This window comes from Xenia sp. Carnegie-2017, unplaced genomic scaffold (genome assembly GCF_021976095.1).
Source record: "Xenia sp. Carnegie-2017 unplaced genomic scaffold, XeniaSp_v1 HiC_scaffold_14, whole genome shotgun sequence".
Taxonomy (NCBI): domain Eukaryota; kingdom Metazoa; phylum Cnidaria; class Anthozoa; order Malacalcyonacea; family Xeniidae; genus Xenia; species Xenia sp. Carnegie-2017.
The window spans coordinates 11,401,514-11,420,788 of record NW_025813447.1 but is presented as its reverse complement, the minus strand read 5'-3'; the positions used below and the strand labels follow the sequence as shown (position 1 = coordinate 11,420,788).

The 19,275-nt window shown below is 34.4% G+C and overlaps 4 protein-coding genes across 4 annotated transcripts; 2 read left to right on the top strand and 2 right to left on the bottom strand.

Annotated features, from left to right (window-relative positions):
- The first annotated feature begins 2,159 nt into the window (after positions 1-2,159).
- LOC124433651 (glucoside xylosyltransferase 1-like) lies at positions 2,160-6,287 on the top strand. The gene is given in 5 exon segments (XM_046983422.1): positions 2,160-2,479; positions 3,794-3,981; positions 3,984-4,099; positions 4,574-4,913; positions 5,576-6,287. Coding segments are annotated over 5 exon segments (1,176 nt in total). The 5' UTR covers positions 2,160-2,273; the 3' UTR covers positions 5,902-6,287.
- A 262-nt stretch (positions 6,288-6,549) lies between these two features.
- On the bottom strand, positions 6,550-14,025 carry LOC124435276 (splicing factor, suppressor of white-apricot homolog). The gene is made up of 12 exons (XM_046985213.1): positions 13,611-14,025; positions 13,217-13,368; positions 12,348-12,530; positions 12,036-12,199; positions 9,967-10,192; positions 9,606-9,779; positions 8,982-9,128; positions 8,291-8,498; positions 7,855-8,146; positions 7,539-7,620; positions 7,294-7,446; positions 6,550-7,187 (listed from the first exon to the last, which is right to left on the bottom strand). Exons 1-12 carry the CDS (start codon positions 13,853-13,855, stop codon positions 7,171-7,173), a joined length of 2,043 nt encoding a protein of 680 aa, XP_046841169.1. The 5' UTR covers positions 13,856-14,025; the 3' UTR covers positions 6,550-7,170.
- A 554-nt stretch (positions 14,026-14,579) lies between these two features.
- On the top strand, positions 14,580-16,503 carry LOC124433653. Its single transcript, XM_046983426.1, has one exon. It carries the CDS (start codon positions 15,376-15,378, stop codon positions 16,252-16,254), a length of 879 nt encoding a protein of 292 aa, XP_046839382.1. The 5' UTR covers positions 14,580-15,375; the 3' UTR covers positions 16,255-16,503.
- LOC124433652 (transmembrane protein 248-like) lies at positions 16,380-19,109 on the bottom strand. Its single transcript, XM_046983423.1, has 7 exons — positions 18,729-19,109; positions 18,263-18,527; positions 17,583-17,639; positions 17,238-17,328; positions 16,961-17,111; positions 16,706-16,822; positions 16,380-16,585 (listed from the first exon to the last, which is right to left on the bottom strand). The coding sequence occupies exons 1-7, from the start codon at positions 18,894-18,896 to the stop codon at positions 16,550-16,552; spliced, it is 885 nt and encodes a 294-aa protein (XP_046839379.1). The 5' UTR covers positions 18,897-19,109; the 3' UTR covers positions 16,380-16,549.
- Positions 19,110-19,275: the final 166 nt, after the last annotated feature.

The window sequence follows — 19,275 nt, the reverse complement described above, 5'->3', positions numbered from 1 at the left end:
AGGCAATATATAGTGAATTCACACTGGAATCTTTCAGTTTTTATATGACTTATCAAATAGGGACAATAGGAGCTACAAACTGGAACCCTAATGCACAACCTAAATGCCCAGAATAAGATTATCCACAATATACGAGTAATGGGCTATGATCATATTGGCGTGTTTTAACTGGCTTGTTCTCTTTCCTCCACATAGTAGTTTGTACTGAGTAAATATTCATATATTAGTAACTATAATAAAAGCCAAAATAAAAAGTTTAAGTGATATCTGTGTCTGTAACAAACTAAAATCACCGCCATGTTCAATAGACGCCACGGTAAATGTCGCGATGGTCGCTGCATGTGTGTTTCTAGCGTTCAAGCGACTGACGCGTACGCATCAATTCGCTTTGGACGCGCGACTGAAGCGACTGCCTAGTGTGTTTCAGCCTTTAAAAAGAGAAATAAAACTGAACTTTGACGAACACAGTAGTCAGTCCTGCCACTGATAAAGATAGCAGTGAGGCAGTATTTCTTATAAATATTTCACGAGTGATATCATTGATACTTCCAAACAGTTTTTTACCGAATGATTTATCCAACCACAACACGCCATTTACGATGTTAGTGAGAATTTAATTTTTTACTAACGAGCTATTCTGATGTTATAATACGACTGTCTCGTAAATAACCAAAATTTTCACGAAACTCTAAGTCATTTCCAACAGTCTACAGCTTAAAATTCAACACTGTTTTCATCACTAATGTAAAATTGCCACGAGAGGGAAGGTTAAATTTAAAAAAAGTTTTTACAACAAACTTAAAAACGACAAAAGAATACGTCATCATCGTTTTATAACTTAATCAAATGCAAAATAATTCATTGCGGCAGAGTTCTGGTTGGATGTTTCATTTTAAGGTTTATAGCTAGTTTCATTGTATTTTTGATAACGAATCACTTAATGGAAAAGGAATCAACTCATAAAAGAAATAATGCACAAACTGAGATCTTGTCACTTCAGCATGTCAAATAATTTAGGATACAGAGTCATACCTGCGATTCTGAAGAAGGTTCTGGTTTCGTCGTTTCTTCGTTGTCTGATCGGTTAGCATACTCATCTACACTACAGTCAATCGCTTCATCCATAACGAACAATGTTTATGACAATTATCATAAACTTTACGTAAAAAACGTCGTTTACGTATTTCGTAGGCTGGTGGTGTTTGGACTTTAATTTTGACAGCTAGACAGCTACTGCTGTCACACACAATGCAGTTAAAATAGAATATAAAAACTGAGGAATGGCTGACTTGATGAGAAATCACCTAACTTAAATTATAAATTAACAAGGCCTTCACCTTTTTGGAACGTCAAAATGAGTAAAGTTTCAGTCGAACTAGTAGTTTCTCGAGGGATAGTTGAGCAAACACTCGTCGTGAATTACAATAAATTATAAATTATAATGATAGACGTTTTACTTGGAGACTTTGCTTGAAATATGCATCAATTAAGGAAAAGAAAAATTTAACATGTACCTATCTAGTTTGGAAAAATTAATGCAAAGTTTTTTTTCTTTATGCAAATAAGAGAAAGGGAAAGTTGTAATAATCTTTCGTTTCACGAATAAAGTTAACTATTATAGATGTTTCGAGAACTGCTTGCACTTCAATATTCTTGTGTAGTAAAAGTTTGAGTTGAGTCAGTTGACCTTGTACAACACTCAGCTAAGTAAAGAAAATTTCAGTTTCATTGGCATTCTTAGAGATTGGCACATAAATCGGTGGATGATGTAGCTAAACGGCGGGGCCTTTCCTCTATACACTTAAAACTGGCAGCAACTTAAAAATCGTTCACCTTATTTGGACTAGGATGTTTGCATAAATGTGTAGCGACAGGACTTCATGCATGATTTCGTTAAATTCATGAACTTGACCTAGCACTTTCCCCTTAGCCACGGCGTACGGAAGGGGGGGGAGTATGATTTTCATGCTGTAATTTGCTTCATCCGATTGTATTGTGCGTCTCCAAACTCATTTCGTTATTTATGAAAATTGGCAGCGCTTTTATTTGACAACTACGGCTAAGAAAACAAACATATACATGTGACGCGTGATTCCGTTTTTAAAACCGGGACCCCTGACATTGCTAATTGAGCTACGCCTATTATTATTAGCGGTTTTGGATAATGGCGCAACTCGAATTACGATGCAGAGAGAAAATGTAAACAAACGCCAAGTCTTTGAATGGCCGTAACCATCCTTAACCTCTGTCGATCACGATAATGGTCTTACAGTATGAAGGTCTGGCGTTTGAACACACGGCTTTTGAGGGCTTTATTATTTTGCCTTGTGTTTGTCATGTTTATTAGCTATTGCCTAATGCCAAAAAGGAAGAAAGACAACGAAAATCAAACGGTTTCAAGCACGCTTTATGATTTGGAAATTTCAATCAACAAACGACACGAGGCCGCCGCCACGCAGAAACTTAATACAAAAAAATTGTAAGTAATGACGACAATAATTATGCTCAAGTTGTGAAAAGCTTTTGAGCAATATGACAATAAATTTGACGGACCACACAGAACTGTGTAAATATCACGCGTGCCTCTTTTACATTGTCTGTCATCGATGGTAAGGCAAATAATACAATTATATCTCGATCCTCTTCTAGGTTAACTTCTTTCTATGCATGTGAAGCGGTCATTGAAGACCACACTTTGTATCAGCCTAACACAATGTATGATGTGGTATAACGTTTGCAATACAGGCGAAAGGTGATTGATGAAGTCATAGAATTGTTGAAGATGTTCGTATTTGTTTGTATATTTCAGCAGAGACAGTGCACACTCAACACACGCTTTTATTTTAATAGCATTTTGTTTGTTCTTGGCCGTGTGTAATGATTAAATAATAAGATCTCGCTTTTGCGATAAATTTCCATCAGCATTAAATCTCCCAATTAACATATGTAGGCGACATAGGGGAGAAAAGCGACTTCGTTGACACAAAGTGCAAATTTTATAAATGCAGCGGTGTAAAATCAAAACCAAACTTAAAATTTGGGATATCAATGGCACGGGTGTTGTTTATCAAACAGTTATCGATATGAAGACACAGTTTTGTGTTTTACCACATTCGCTTGTAATTCAAGTTAAGCAGCAGAACATTGTGAATAGTTCAAGAATTTTGAAAAGTCAATAATCAGGAAATATATATACTCTCTTGCAACTTGGTATCCGGCGGCATTTAGTAAACGTGCCAAAATATAAACGTTGTAAAAGAAAGAAACTTCAGAATAGGAGGAATGTTCAGAAGTACAATGAACACAAATACCTTGGGAAAAGAACGCCTTTATTCAAACGCTCATTAAATGTGATAAGAATTTCGTTTCTACGCAATAATTTTAAACATATTATTAAGAATTCACCGAATTAACTACGAGTTAAAACAACACTTTCGCTGTCCTGGAAAGCCGTAGCAAATATTTGAGCTAGATTTGATATAGAAGTATCATTCGATGCGCGTGGCTGTGTATAAATGCCAATACTATTATTAAAGGCAGTATAAATATCTTAGAAAACGTAGCTATATTAGAACTTGGAGAACAAAGAACATTATACATAACTATATAACCAATAGACAACTCAGTATAGTTAAAAGCAGCATGAATAACCAGAGAAATAAAACTATATATTATGAACAGGAGAACATTATTGTGTCAGGTAAGAGAAAACACGAGAACCTTGGTGATAAAGGATGATCGTGTCATCAAATGAAACTTATAAACATCTAAACTAACACTTCTTCTATCTTAGATCTTCCACAACACCCAAACGTGCAAATATGATAATGCATGTGGCATCAGTCATTTGTGGAAATCGTCTGGAAGAAGGACTCACAATGATAAAATCCGCATTGATCTTCACCAAACAACGTATTCATTTTCACATCGTTTCTGAACTTGAATTACAAGACAAAGTCAGGCATGGAATAGGGAACTTTCCATGGCACGTTCAGAAAATTTTGAATTTACAATTTATAACTTATCGTTTCCTGAGGGGAAAAACATGCAATGGAAGACTTTGTTTAAGACATGCGCTTCTCAACGATTGTTTTTGATGGTAATATTTTATAACAGACTGATAAATTATAGCTTAAAGCGTTGATCATGTGACAAAAAATAGTCGTTTTACATGTCATTCGTTAAAAAATTACAACTTAATGGTCAGTTTTCTCCAGGGGTGGTCTGCCAATGACCAATAATTAACTTGTACAACAATCATGTGTTAATAAAATATCTCTCACGTTAGAGCAAGTACATTCTGGACAAATTCTTGTTCACAATCATTCAACATGACCTACCACAGGGATATACTACTTTTATACATTTTAGGACTACCAAGTTTGCCCACAAGTTGTAAGGTTGAAGTCAAATGATAAAAACATAAATAATTAACTAAATAAACGAAATAATTACTGTTACGCTCAGTAAACCTAGTCTGACAAAGGTTTTGGATGTAGAATTGCAACTGTTTTATTGTTCTTTGACACAAGCATTATTAACAACATATTGACAAACATCCTTTGAATCTTAGAACTTTTTGATGCAAAAGAAAATTCTTTATCTGGATACCGACACTCTGGTTTTAAGTCCTCTGGAGAAGATTTGGGATCATTTTAGTCAATTCAACAACAGTCATATATCTGCGATGACAAATGAAGCAGAGGTCAAAACACTAGATTGGTATCCTCGTTTTGCTAGACATCCTTTTTATGGAAAATTTGGTTTGAACTCAGGGGCAATGCTGATGGATCTAAACAGCTTAAGAAAATTAGACTTTACCACGGAGATAGTTGAGATGTATAAAATGAACAGATATAACATTGTGTGGGGAGATCAAGATTTATTGAACATCTACTTCAATAAATATCCAGGTATGTTGAAAAGAATGATGATGTTAAGGACCTACCACATGATCATCTTTTTCTCCTCATTACATTTACTCTTATGGGGCAGGTTGCACGAAGCCTGGATAACGTTATCTATTGGATAGCAAAATTTTCAAACTTATAAAAAAGGTGTTTATTTTTCATACGACAAAGGCATTTCGTAACCTTCGAAACAATATTTTATTTCAGTGATAGCTCAGTTCGAATCTTATATTTTTTGCTTGTTAAAACGTTTTATAAAAGTTTAAAAAAATTGCTATCCAATGGATAACGCTATCCAGGCTTCGTGCAACCTGCCACAGATTAAAACAACTCTCCAAGTCTTTTTGTGATACACAAGTTTCTTTCGTATGAAAACATTTACTCTTCTGATACACACACCTCTCTAATACAGAAATCTTTTTGTTAAACAGATGTTTCTATCGTACAGAAATATTTTCTCTTTTATACACACATCTCTGATGTACAGACATCTTTTTGTGATACACAAGGTCTCTCGTATAGAAACATTAACTCTTCCTATACACACACCAATCTGAAGTACAGACATCTCTCTCATATTTAGATCTCTTTTTGATTCAGAGATCTGTCACTTCAATATTAAATTTCACGTAAAAATTCCAACAAATCTAATCTCAAAAATTTAGAGCGTGTTTATGTCTACTCCTGTGAATGGAATTATCGACCAGATCATTGCATGTACGGGAACAACTGCGAGACCGCTGTGCAAAATGGTATATACGTTCTTCATGGAAACCGGGGGGTGTTTCACAACACCAAACATGAAACATTCAAGGCGATATACGAAACAATTAAACGTTACAAATTTGGCCAAGATATTCGCACGGAAATAGCAGAGAAAATTTTGAATCTTGAATATCAAAAAGTGGAAGATAAATACTGTAAGTATATTGTCAATTATGTGGTGAAGAATATGCAAAGAAACAACGCTTTGAGTTACGGAGATGTGTAAACTTTACACAGACAGAATGTTGACGAGGCCTGAATTCATAACAATATCACACTTTATATGTCAAGAATTGACAGGAACAGATCTAATACATGGAAAATGGTAGACAACAATTAACTGTCTTGAGCTTGGGATAAAAATTGACATGAACAGATCTAATGGAAGATTGTCAACGAGACTTAACTCTATATCACCTTACTCCTGTTTGGTGTAAAAAATTCGGGAACAAAAACAAAAACATATTTGGTCGACACAACGTAAAAACGTAATGTAAACTTTAGTTAACTAACGTATCATGATGGAGGCATGTAGCATCAGTTGAACTGGTTATTTATGTTTATTGAAATCATTTAAACACAAAAATATCGATTAAATGCATGCGAAATTTATTCGATTGAGATTTGCAATGCGCATGCGTATACAAGCCGTCATCTTTTCAAGTGAGACCAATACAACGAATCCAAAACACTGAGATCAGTTATTGGTTCCTTTGAATAGCTGACACGGACTGCACGATGAAAATTGAAAAAAGGTCAAATTCGCTTATTTTAACAACAGCAGGCGCTCACTGTATGCGGTTCCTTAACGGTGATTGTAGCCCTCACTGTACGCGGGCCGTTTTTTGCACCGGTTCTCCTAGTTTTCCCAACATTCATTTTATAAAAATTTTATTATATACAAATCTTTGTCGGTGGCAAAATCGATGCTATCATAGCTTATGAAGGTTCGTCACTTTGTTCTACTTTATGTTAGTTTTAGCAGCCATCAATATTTAACCAAGAAACCAACTTCATACAAAGAAATGATTTACGTTTCAGACGCCAAATACTACACCAAAATAATCTGGCGCTAAAATTCCTCGGCTTTTCATATTCGTGATTGATGAACTTAGAAAAGCAAAGTATTGTGAGCAGTACTATTGCCTTGAGTAATAACAATTAATATAATAATTTTACTGCTTGTTGAAGGCTATGGCCGCTATGGTGCCAAAAAATCTTGCTCACACAAATTCCCTAATGTTCCTAAAGGTCGATATATGGAATTTCCATTGGTTCATCTAATGCTCGTCACTGCGACCAGACGTTATTGTCGAACGTTTAGTTAAAAACGCCAAAAATCGAGAATTAAAAGTAATGTTACCTCAGAATGTCTAGAATCCAGAAAAACAATCATTCTTGTTCTTTACTAAACACGTGATTTCTTGCAATGCCGACTGTACATGTACTTTTACACTGTATCCAATTTTACTGTGAGCTTAACGTGAGTCAAAGATCATAGATTTGTGTTTCCTAAACAATCAAAGACATCATCTCTTATTACACCTAGTGAATCCGACATTATAATTTCCCATTTTAGAATTCAAACACAAAATGAGTAAACGTCCTTGACACAAACCTGTTCTTGAATTTTCGGCCGCTTGCTCAGATGAAGATGGATTGGCTTTCTTTAGCATGTTTATGAAGAGTTGAGCACGGCGTCGTCGCTCTAGTTGAACTTGACGTCGAAGTGATGATGTCGTTGACTTTGCTTCTTCCTCTAGTCTTTCAACTGCAAGGCAAAACAAAAAACGATGTACACTCCATTTCAAACATATTCTTGTAAAGTTATTATTATTAATAATTTACAACAAATGTACGAACCTTCCTTCTCCTTTTCTTGTTTCAGTTTAGTTGCTCTTTCTTCGGCAATTATATCTTCTTGAGTTTTGGTGCCGCCACCTTTCTGCAAAGAATCCTTGATGTCAGAAACAAAAATTCTTATCTTCTTAGCGATGGGCCTAATAGCTACGTTAAAATTACACATTTATGTCTTACGCATCATTCTAAGATGACATAAACATAAATTTACATTTAACATGGGGGTAATGGAGGATTGGTAAGGTGATACAAAGGAAATTAGTTTAGAAAATGTACTAGTGATGATAACATACGCTGCAATAGTTACTCCTATACACACCTTGCTATCAACATCAATCCCCGTGATATCCTTTTGTAGACCATCCTCGTCATTTTCATCAGCCTTGGCAGTCTTATACAAGATACTACTTTTATACTCCATAACAGTTCTTTTATCGTCTTTCTTTTTGATTTGAAAGCTAACGGGTTTAGAGCTCGGCACCAGCACTCCGCTTTTGTTTACATTTTCTTCAACGGACTTATTACTAATTTCTCCAGGATCGTTCTGGAACTGACGAATTCTGCTTCGATAATACGTGTAATGATCACTGGTTTCATTTATAAAATCAAACCTAAACAAAAATGCGGTAAAGTTAGAATGATTCTTTCGGTAATTAATGCACATATAGCACATATATTTTACGGTCTATTTTATTTCGTATCAATAAAATTTGAAAGCAAGAAATAAGAAACGTTGTTTGTTTTTGCTGACTTGCCTTGGATCATTTTTAGCACGAATATTTTCTTCAAATTGTTTTCCATTTCTTGCAACGTACTGAGCGAGTTTGTCACAAATGGGCTTTAGGTCAGGTGGCGGAGGAATTATGGGATGGCCGCCGTATGCTTCATTATCATGATAGAAAAGATTTGACAGATTTGCCTGAGAATTGTTTTGGTAAAATATCGATGAATCTCGAGGACTCTCTAAAGTAAACGTAGAAGACTGTACGAAAACACATATCTGAAGTTTACGTGCACATAATAGTGAAAAGGAAATATCAGACAACTCCTTATGAAAAGAATACAAGAGTGAAGTATCTTAGGACAATGGTAAGAAGAGTGAATATTCAATCACTCTTCGACACAAGCCTAAAGTATATAAAAGCTCAAATTCCAACAGGAACGGATACACTATTGTTTTTTTGGGGAGGGTGTGCTCTAGTTAGGATTTATTATATTAGTATTTTGTAGAGAAATTGGCAACTCTTTCCTAAATCCACTTTTCATGAAAACACTACACGCTGAAGTATGAAAGGACACGTGTTTTAACGTCAAAAAACTGGTGAATACACTAGGATTTAAGTGTATAAAGTTGAGCATTCCATTCTTTTGATAAAGAGATCAGACTGCAGTAAACGGATGTGTCTATAAATTTGACATTCCTCGGGCAAAATTTTCAATACTCACCATGTCTCTCAACAGATGAATGTGTACCAGGTATTACATATGAATTATCAGAATACGTCAAGGTGTGTTCACCAGCATGTCCCATCATATTCATGGTTGCCAAGAAAGTGTCTGCCTTCATAGTGAATGAGGATGTACCAGGGTCTTCTACAAAATTCAAACAAACATTTGGAACAACTTGACACAGTAATTTTAACATACACATTTTGTTAATCAGTAAGTGAAACATGTCGCGAGCTCTCCTTTTTACAAAAAATCACACTAATATCTTTACTCGTTGTCTTCAATAAATTTAGAGCAAGTTGCGCATGCTACATGCAACTGCTATGTAAGGTCGGATTGCAAGAAGCATTCATAGCGCATGCAGTGATAAAAACTAAATTTTTCTCAAGAAAAATGGTAGATACATGCACAAGTAACTTCTTCCTTCACATAACAACATCATAATTTACAACTTTACATGTTAGAAACATGCTTAAATTTTTATATTTTGTAAAGGAGAGTGAATAAACGATCAACAAAATAATCCATCGCTTTGATTTTTCAAAATTCACGCAATCTTATCAACAAAATAACGATTTCATGTGCCAAAAAAAAAATCGAGAAGAGCCAATCATCAATGACTTGGACAAGTGTGTACCTGGATTAACAACGGTCCATCCAGGAGGAAGTGGAGGAGGTTCCACGGGGGGATAATGTCAGTTTTCTTTTTGGATGAGATGGGATTTCTCAATGATGCAGTAAGCAATGGGTGTAATTCCATTTCACCGTCTGATGACTCCTCGTCCGATTCTTCAACTGTGAAGTAAAAAAGATTTTGTCAAAATTATTTTATCGATTCTTACATGATTGTTGATACAGAAACATATGTACGACTTAAGGTATCAATGTTTCAAAACATTCACAGATATTACATATTTAATACAAATGAGGAAATTGATAAAACCATCACTAAGTTTATCCAATCGACTATAAGATATTGAACCTTCTTTTTCAGGAGAAACTGCGGGCTTTGCAGGTTCATAGTTTCCACTACGTATAGCCTTTAGGATAAGTTTATAATAGGGATTCAAACGATGATCGAATTGGAGAAAATCAAACTGCGGATTTCCCGATTGCTTTGCTTTCACTACAATTTCCATTTGAGCGCCATGATCTTTTATAAAGAATGCGGTTCTCTCGATGATCACGTGGTGCTTCGCAGTGTCTGGCTACAAATGGAGCAAGAAAAACTTTATTAGAAGGTGAGAAAATAAAACAATAGCGACCTATACTTCAAACGGACCTAGTCCTTTTCCGACCGAAACACAAAAATAGTTGACTGTTTCCATGTTGCGAGCAATTTTTCAATAAATATTTAACAGACATAGCATCAAGGCTGTCCTTTTTAATACTTGCCCATCCATCAGAAATGTTGTTTGCCGTAGAGAACAATGCCATGAGGGTATGAAGTGGTACGTTATGATACGATATGATGGGATATGATAAGATGACGGGATATGATAAGATATGATAAGATATGATAAGATATGATAAGATATGATACGGTGTGATACGACATAATAGCTAAATGAATATTTAAACTCGATTCTTTGAAATATTTCTTATTAAGTCTTCAATTCAAGAGCCTTCCTATAGACCTTAAAAAGATAAAAAAGATTTTTCGTCAACAGTTTTTTTCAGTATAAATGTCTTTTCAATTTGCACCCAAAAAAACATACTAGACACCAGAAAGACAACTATATTGACATGTAACCATAAAATATAATTAATGCTTTCTTTAAAAATAAAGGAAAGAGATAGTGAGAATTAAATAGAAAACGCGTGGTGAAAAAATAAATTTTTTACAGTTTGCACAATTTTCATAGTGAGACCTATTTCTTTTACAAAGACCCAAACAGAAAAAATAAAATTTTAAAATATCTTAATGATTGTTGGAAGTTCACAATGCGCTTTGCCCGCTGCATTCGTTCTATTGCCAATCAATAAAAATGTGATTCTGTTGGAAGTTCACACTGCGCTTTGCCCGCTGCATTCGTTCTATTGCCAATCAATAAAAATGTGATTCGGTTTCGACAGCTACAATACACAAGTGCATGTACACAAACTCTATGATTGATCGGGTCGGCGATTTTAAACTGTGCGAGGCATAAGTTTATTTGCACACGCTGAATACAATTTAGAATTTGTGGACATTATTTGAAAATTTATGCGTGCTAAATTTGTAGATATGGCTGTAAATACAGCTTAATTCAATATTTTGTCCATATCTCACATCGAAATGTGCAGTTTCTCTTCATAGCACAAATTGGAGGAACCTGAATCAGCAGAATAAGCTGGGACACATTTTACTATGCTTTATTTGAACTCGTTAGGTCGATCATTCTATTTCAATTTCCAAAAATATTTGGACACCCCGTTCATCAGTAGCGGACCTAGGGTACGTCAAAATAGGGTACTACAGCACATTTTGGCATATATTTACATTTCTAAGCGTCTTAGAGACACATCAATTGGTAAAATTATATTCTTTATTAGAAATTCAAAAGCAATAGTGTTTTTTTGAAAGTATTTTGAATTTAGAATTAAGTAGCTGGCTAGCTGGCTATAATTTATTTTGACGAGCGCTGGATCCGCTACTGATGTTCATCACCATATAGGAAATGAGTCAAATATTTTTCAGCCCTGGTAACTGACCCACGGAATAAACTTTGTTCAAGGTATACGAAAAAAGACCCACGGGAGCAGACCTTCGTGAAAGAGCCCCAGGAAAAGACTCCCGGAGAAAGAAATGACTCTCAGGAACTTCATTAGTGAAACATGATTGTTTCTGGATAAAATTTACTGACCTTTTTCCTAAAACAATGGACTTCTTTTCAGCAAATGAAATGACAAGTTACTATAAAATGTCTAACACTTGGATTGAATAAAACATTTTTCTTCATTGTGATGATTTTCATACAATAGTTATCCAATAAATACAAAGAACAATAGATTACATAAGTTTTTTGCAGTACATCAAGATAGTCTTCTACAGTGTTTATGTACACTTACCAGTTCCATATCTTTGGGAATATTTAGTTCTTTTGGTGGGACAAAATCTTCCAACGGTTCACTAGGCTGTTCTATTTGCTGTTGCTGTATTGATTGTTGTGCTAATTGTTGCTCATGTTGCATCTGTTGTAGTTGATAATGTTGTTGCAATAATGGTATTGGTTCTGAAACAAAATAACATGATCAATTACAATGTATTTTTGTATAACAAAATGCCCTTTGTCAAATTGATCTGCTATCTGATTGATTTATTGCAACAACTTCATCACTTGAATCATGAATACTGGTCAAAGATATCATTTATGTACCTACCAGATTCAGTTTGGTGCACATTGTTAGAATAATACAGAGCATTTGGGTTAGTTGTCTCAAGATGAGTAGCGTCATAGTTGTATTGTGGGTAGAAATGATTCTCTTCGCCATAAGTCATGCCAACTTCATTGTATGAACCAACTTCTGAAGCAATTGCTGCTCTGAATCTTTTCATTTCTTCCTCTGAAAAATTTTTAATTTTTCCAAGTGAAAATCATCACAATTGGTATTTTTCCAGGTCAGTCACTGGCAATGGTCTTATTCCATTTTAGTGCAAATCAAGCTGTTGCATAAAAGTACTCATGTTTATAAAAACATATTAGGCAAAATTACTATTTGTGGTAAAACTTCCTCTAGCTTAGACAAACTTTCTCATTACGTATAAACATTGATATTTTTCCTTTGTTTTGGACAAACAATAAATCTTTGCACATATGCACCACACTATTGCTCAAACATACTTCTTGTACAAAGGCAGTCAAAGCGAGCTGCTCGGCCATTGTGTATTAATGTAGGATAGTTAAAATTCTTATCTGTGTCAAAGCCCAATCAACTCAATACATAGCAAGTCTAACTGATGCAAAGTTGCAACTAAAGCAAGAGGAGTGTAAGAAGAATCCCATAGATATTTAAAATTATTATTTTTTAGTGGGGTAACTTTTAAATGTTTCTACACTTTCTTCCAATGTTACACTATCAAAATATCTTCTGTTGATTAGCAGTTCTTTTGATTGCTCGTATATAAAGGACATCAAAAGTCAGTCAACACCAACACAAAAATTAACATACGTACCTTTGAAACAATGAACATCTACAAATATGTTGTTTGTTTAAATAAGTATAATTTTATGTTGGAATATAGCTAATACCTTCATCATCTGAATAATTTGTTCTATCATGTTCCAAAGCTCTGTATCTCTCTTGATCACAAAGCTGTTCAATCTCTTGTTCCTGAGTTGACAGCTGTGATGCTTTGGAAATAAAAGATGTGAGATCTTCCAGAAGTAGTCGGCCATCATATCTAGAAGAAAATATTATTACTGCATGAGATCTCGGATGCACAGGACAAACTTTCTGCTTTGGCAATCTTGAAATTGAGACTTGATGTTAAAATTAACCGAGGTTTCATGCACACCTCACATTTATTTCTCCCTTAGCTCTGACGGCAACTTTTGCTAGGGATGTCAAAATGTCAATCAATAAAGTCCTATTCCTAACTGCATTAAAAAATATTGTAAAGTAAATTGTAAGTATTATACCCACCTATCTATCATTAGAGATTTATCACCCATCCATGGAATCAAATGCTTTCCCTCGTCAAAGAACATGGCTTTTTCGTCATCATGATATGTGTTGCAAGCGTATCCAAAAACCAATAAACTTTCCTCATTTTTTCTCTTCTCCTTTTGACCAATTCTTCTTTGCAAAAATTGTTGGTTGTAGTTACGATTTCTGAAGGAATCTTCGTCGTTTTCGCGACCGTGAGGCGCATTAAATAGCACCGACATTACGAATCAGTTTCGTTTGCTTGATTTCAAGTTTCTCCAAACAAACCATTCTAAAAAATCATTTAAAATATGTATTTTTTTAACTTTAGGACAAATTAATACTTGGCTATTGGTTAGCCATTCGTGCTCTTCTAGTACTCGTGGAGACTAAGTCGAGTTTTTAAAGTAGTTGACTTTTACTTCCGGTGCATCGAGCTCAGCCAAAAGATAACGAAGAGTCCTTTTATTTTTATAAATCCGTCAAATTTTAATCATTTTATCAACAGCAGCATTACATGGTAAAGGATATTAGATAGTTCCGCAAATAAAAATCAACATACATGCGTTTGCACAACTTTCGGTCATAAAACTAGACAGGTTTACTATAAAGTCTGATGGACTTGGTCTATTGTGTAATGGTGTGTCACTGTTCTGTAAACGCTAATATGCAAATTGTGGCATTATTTAAGTTAATTTTAAATTCCTCACACGTTCCTCCACGTGTAACGTTTTCATAAAGTGAACGCCGTTGCTCTTGTGAAAATAGTTGGGGAACACCGTTTCCCCAGCGTCTCCTCCTGCAAAACATCACTGCAACTAGAATGAATACTTTATTGCCATCATCAAAGTCAAAAAAGCAAACAAAGCAAATTTTCAATGACGCGTAAACGAACATAGGTTGTCACGTGTGGAGTATGTTGTCATTACTCGGAAATAAAAAAATTCAAGTGAAATATGAACACAGCCTGTTGATTATGATGCCAAACCCAATTCAAAATACCTGCAACTTTCAGTAATGTGTAACATCGATCATTTGAAATGATAGCATTAAAAATTATTCACTAATTGAATGTTTCTCACTTTTTATGGCAAGTCTGTCTTTACTTAAACATGAATCCTTTTACAACAGCCGTCGCTGCAGGCGCATTAAGAAATAGAAAAAAAGAAGATAAGACGAATGGGTGTGTAGATGAAAACAAACATGAGCAAAACCGCGACAATGGAGTCAACAAAAGTAGTGAAGACAAGAAAAACGAGAAGAATGGAAAAGAATGCCATATCTTATAAACACTGCGTTGGGTAAAAAATAACTGTAAAAACTGTGGAGGTTTAGAATTAGTCTAGTATATTGTTTTTATTTATTGCATTGTAATGAGCAAAGACTTTAAAAAATCTTTTTCTAAAATTTCTGACAAAGCTGTAAGTGGTAAAAAATCTTTAAAAAAACTCTGTGTAGTGTGAATGCAAATTTTGATAATAAGGTAAATCAGTTTTATAGGTCATACACTTGTCGCATGTCCATCCAGTTTGTAAATAGTAAATATGTTATCTTCTATGCATATGTCTGCTAGTTTCGCCAGCGGCTACATGATTGAATGTACAGGTGCAAAAAATCTTTCCCCCTCCCACATAAACGACAAAAGGACAAAACTTATAAATTGTTCTCCTTTATTTCGCATACAATTTCGCATCGCGATCAAGTTTAGTTTTTGTTTCCGAATGAATGCTCCTGGTAGTTTATCCAATAAACTTGCCAAACTATGTTAAAACGCGTCTATTTACCGAGAACTTTCAATTTCATACCGAAATACAGCTTAGGTGTGAATTACACAACAATTTATAACAGGATCCATGGAGAAAATAAAATGAGTGGAGCGATTACGAAGCAGCCAAAGCGAAAGTATTGTCTGATTTCTTTAATTTACCAACAAAGAAAACTTTCACTACATCCAAAAAAAATACCGTGGTTAGCAAATAGTCGATTATATCAGAGAGGCACGAGAGCAGGAAGGCCTATATCATGGAAAAGCAGGATGTGGATTGCCTTTCGAGGGGTTTTCATCGCTACTGGAGGCCTTGTGTGGTTGGTACTTATTGTTGGTTATTTTGCTTTGGATAGGATAACTGTTGATATATTAGACAGTGATAAAAATATGGGAGCTTATGCTCTACAAAAGAAACTGTCAGAACATTTCTTCAAAGAGACAGATGAAGAGGCAATCTTAGTGAAGGACAATGCCCTCGAAAATATATGGCACAAATTAAGTGAAGAAGAACGAATTAAGGAGATATTTGGGCAGCCTGTGTTTATTTGCGGTTATAATTATGTCCAAGGTAAGGAAGATGTGGAAAGGTTACAAAAATCCTTCAGTAAGATGAAAATAGAAGATAGCAAAATGACTAACTCAACAGACGATTTTGAAACATCGGTGAGGGCATCTGTGTGGGAAGCTGAATGTTATGTCCAAGGTCCAAAAACTTTAGGTCAGATGAAAGTTGTCTTTCAAAAGTTAAACAATGATTGGGTTCCTGTTTCATTACACCTTGAGACACTTGACAAAACTGGTTTGGTGGTGAGTAATGTTTCTTCATCATTACCTAATGGCATCAAGAATTTTACAAGGCTATCTAACCTTTGACTTTAGCAAAAAAGAAGTTATACTTTGAAAACATTCTTATTCAATTGCATGATTACTCACCTTGCACTCACACAATTTTCCCTATGTAAGATACTTTATGTAATAGAAAATAGTATTTTCGGTGATTTTTAAAATCAATTGATTTTAATTCATACATATAAATATAATTAATATTACAACACAAAATGTTTGTAGTATTATGTAACAGGTATAAATAATGATGAACAGTGAACATGTATGAAAATGCCATTTTATGGCTTATTATTTTGTTTTACCTCCAATTTTATTATTTCAGCTACTTTTGCAGCAGAACAGTGTTATCAAAATGAACCTGTTATTAATAAAAAAAAACAAGTGTTTTCATAAATCATCACAAGTTATCAACAATACAGAGCAGGGAAATATGTTTATCTCCAAGAGAATGAGGTCAATGCATTTCATAGCATATTACCTTCTTTGGTTTTTCAGGCTTTCCTTTTACCATTCCATATATGAGTGAAGTTATAACAAGAATAAATAGAAAATAACTTGTTACTTGCAAATGCAAGTTGGCTTTTTCCCTTTCATCCTGTTAAAAAAAAGACAAAAAACCATCAACTCTACATCAACAGAGAGAAGTATGAATTGAGCAATCACAATGAATAAAAGATTGCTGAATATCTTTGCTTAACACAAAAAGTAGAAACAGTATATAACATGTACACACCAAGGGCAGTTTCTCTGTTATTTCCAAATCCACGGGATGCTTAAAATAAATAAATGCACCAGAATGACATCTTTTGTGCTCTTCTTTCTTCAAAAAAGCTTTAACTTTTGCGATTGAAATGATTGATGAAGAGTTACAGGTCTCTGGTCTCCTAAATAAATGTAAAAGTTTATGTTTATTAGTTTTTTCCACACATAGTCTAAGGTTTAATTGATTAGAAGGAAAACTACACTAGCAATATCACATTCTCTTATTTACACTTCTCACAAAAACTTACCATTCTGGTAAGACTTCTTTAGGTGCAAGAATAGTAACACAACTTTGAAAATATCCTTTTGGTAGCTGACACTTTCCTTTTTCACACTTCTCTACATAGAAATATTAATGACACAACCACTATTAAAGATAAAGAAAGTTGTCTGATCATGCCATGACATTGTCCAACTACCAATAAATGAAGAAAAACTTTTACAAAGTATTTAAATAGTATAATAAAAGCCAAGGTAATTCATAACTCATTACTAAAGCTTGTAATGTTTAGCATGTTTCCTTAATTAAGTTTTTTTTATCTTTTTAACAAAATCTAAAAATAATAAATGCATATGATTAATAGAAGACGTACCAGTGTTCCATACTTGTGGTAGTGAAAATGTCAAATTTATCTTCTCTTTATAATATCCTGAAATGGGGTCAGAGTTCATCATGGTTATCAGGCAAGAAATGTATGAACGCGCAGTTCATATCTTGTAAAAAGAAATTTAGTCATTGAATCAAATCAAGAAAACACATGGTGTACTATGGTATATGTTGATTTTTTAAATGACTGGGTGGTTTCTGGTGAATGCTTTTAGGGATCATTGACAAATAGATTTTGTCATGAATCATGGACTTTATCCGCAATGGGGGTGGTGGGGAAGGGGTAGCTCAGAAACAACAATTATAAGAAAAATGTAACAAAACCTGATTTAATAAATATCATTAATGTCAGGAGCATCTCACAACATTTTTTACTTTTTTTACTCACAACAAGAACATTATGGCAAAGGAACAAGTATCTCCTGGTGGTCTGAGCACTACACTACTCTCAACAATTACAAACTGCTTTTTTTGTCACCTATAAACACATTTTTTCTTGGTCCATGATGGGATAGGGGGGGAGGTTGTCTACATAATTGTGGACAAAGTTCACAATGCATGATTAAATTTATTTGTCAACAACCCCTTAGAAAAAATTTCAAAGCATAATAGTTGCAAATTTGCTATTTTCAAACATGTAAAGAAATAAATAGAAACACTATCTACCTGATTTGATGTTGAGGGAATTCACAAGTGCTGTCAAGTGGGAAATGTTACCATGGATATAAGGCTTGTTGTTTCCACTTACATAAATGCCAACTTTCAGTGGAATTGAAATTTGTTGTAAATAATTTGTTGAAGGTACATTATCATGAATGGATCTTTTTGTTTTATTGAAGATGCGAGGCAATGCATTTACATAACCTATCTCATGCTTCAACTCAAAACAAAACTGAATGTCACTGAGACGAGCCAGAAAATTATTCCAATCCTAAATCAGACAGGAGAAATGAATCAAAAAACGTCCAAGCATAAAATGAAATCAGAGTTTAATGAGCAATATAAGGTTAACTTAACCACTTAAACCACAAGTCCTTCACAAGACAACGAAATCTGACTTGTCAATAAATAATTTTTCGTAATCTAAGGCCCTTAAACATAAATAATGTAAAAAAATATATGATGAAAGCACCTTTTCTGCTTCTGGATCGACAATATCTCTACTCTTGATGTAAAATCCTAAACAAAATAATGCAACAGCCAGGCAACACAGGAAGGTTATGAAAATTACACAAGGTGGTTTTGACGCAACGAAAGCAGCCAGATTTCGACAGTAGCGCCTCGAGTTATCCAACAACATTATTTTTTATTTTGTTTTATTCGCATCCATACAGATTAGTTATGAAGGTCTGAAAACTTCGTAACTACTTTGCAACTTATTCTCTCTCCGGCAGCCATGTTTAGATTGACGTAGACAGTATACAGAGGTATCGATTTCGGACTTTCCGACAAATGACGTGTAAAGGCGCTCCAACGAAAATTATCATTAATTTCTAATGAAAGTGAAAGTGAATTTTACATCAAAGCTGATCTAATTTACTTTTCGTTGTAGGATTTAAAAAAGAAAGTTTCTGGCAACTTACGTAATATGTCCTTCACTTGCGAAATTAACTTTCAAGTTGCAGAGCTTCTTAAAGGATTACCTACCTACCAATTTTGAATTCATACGAAAATATAAA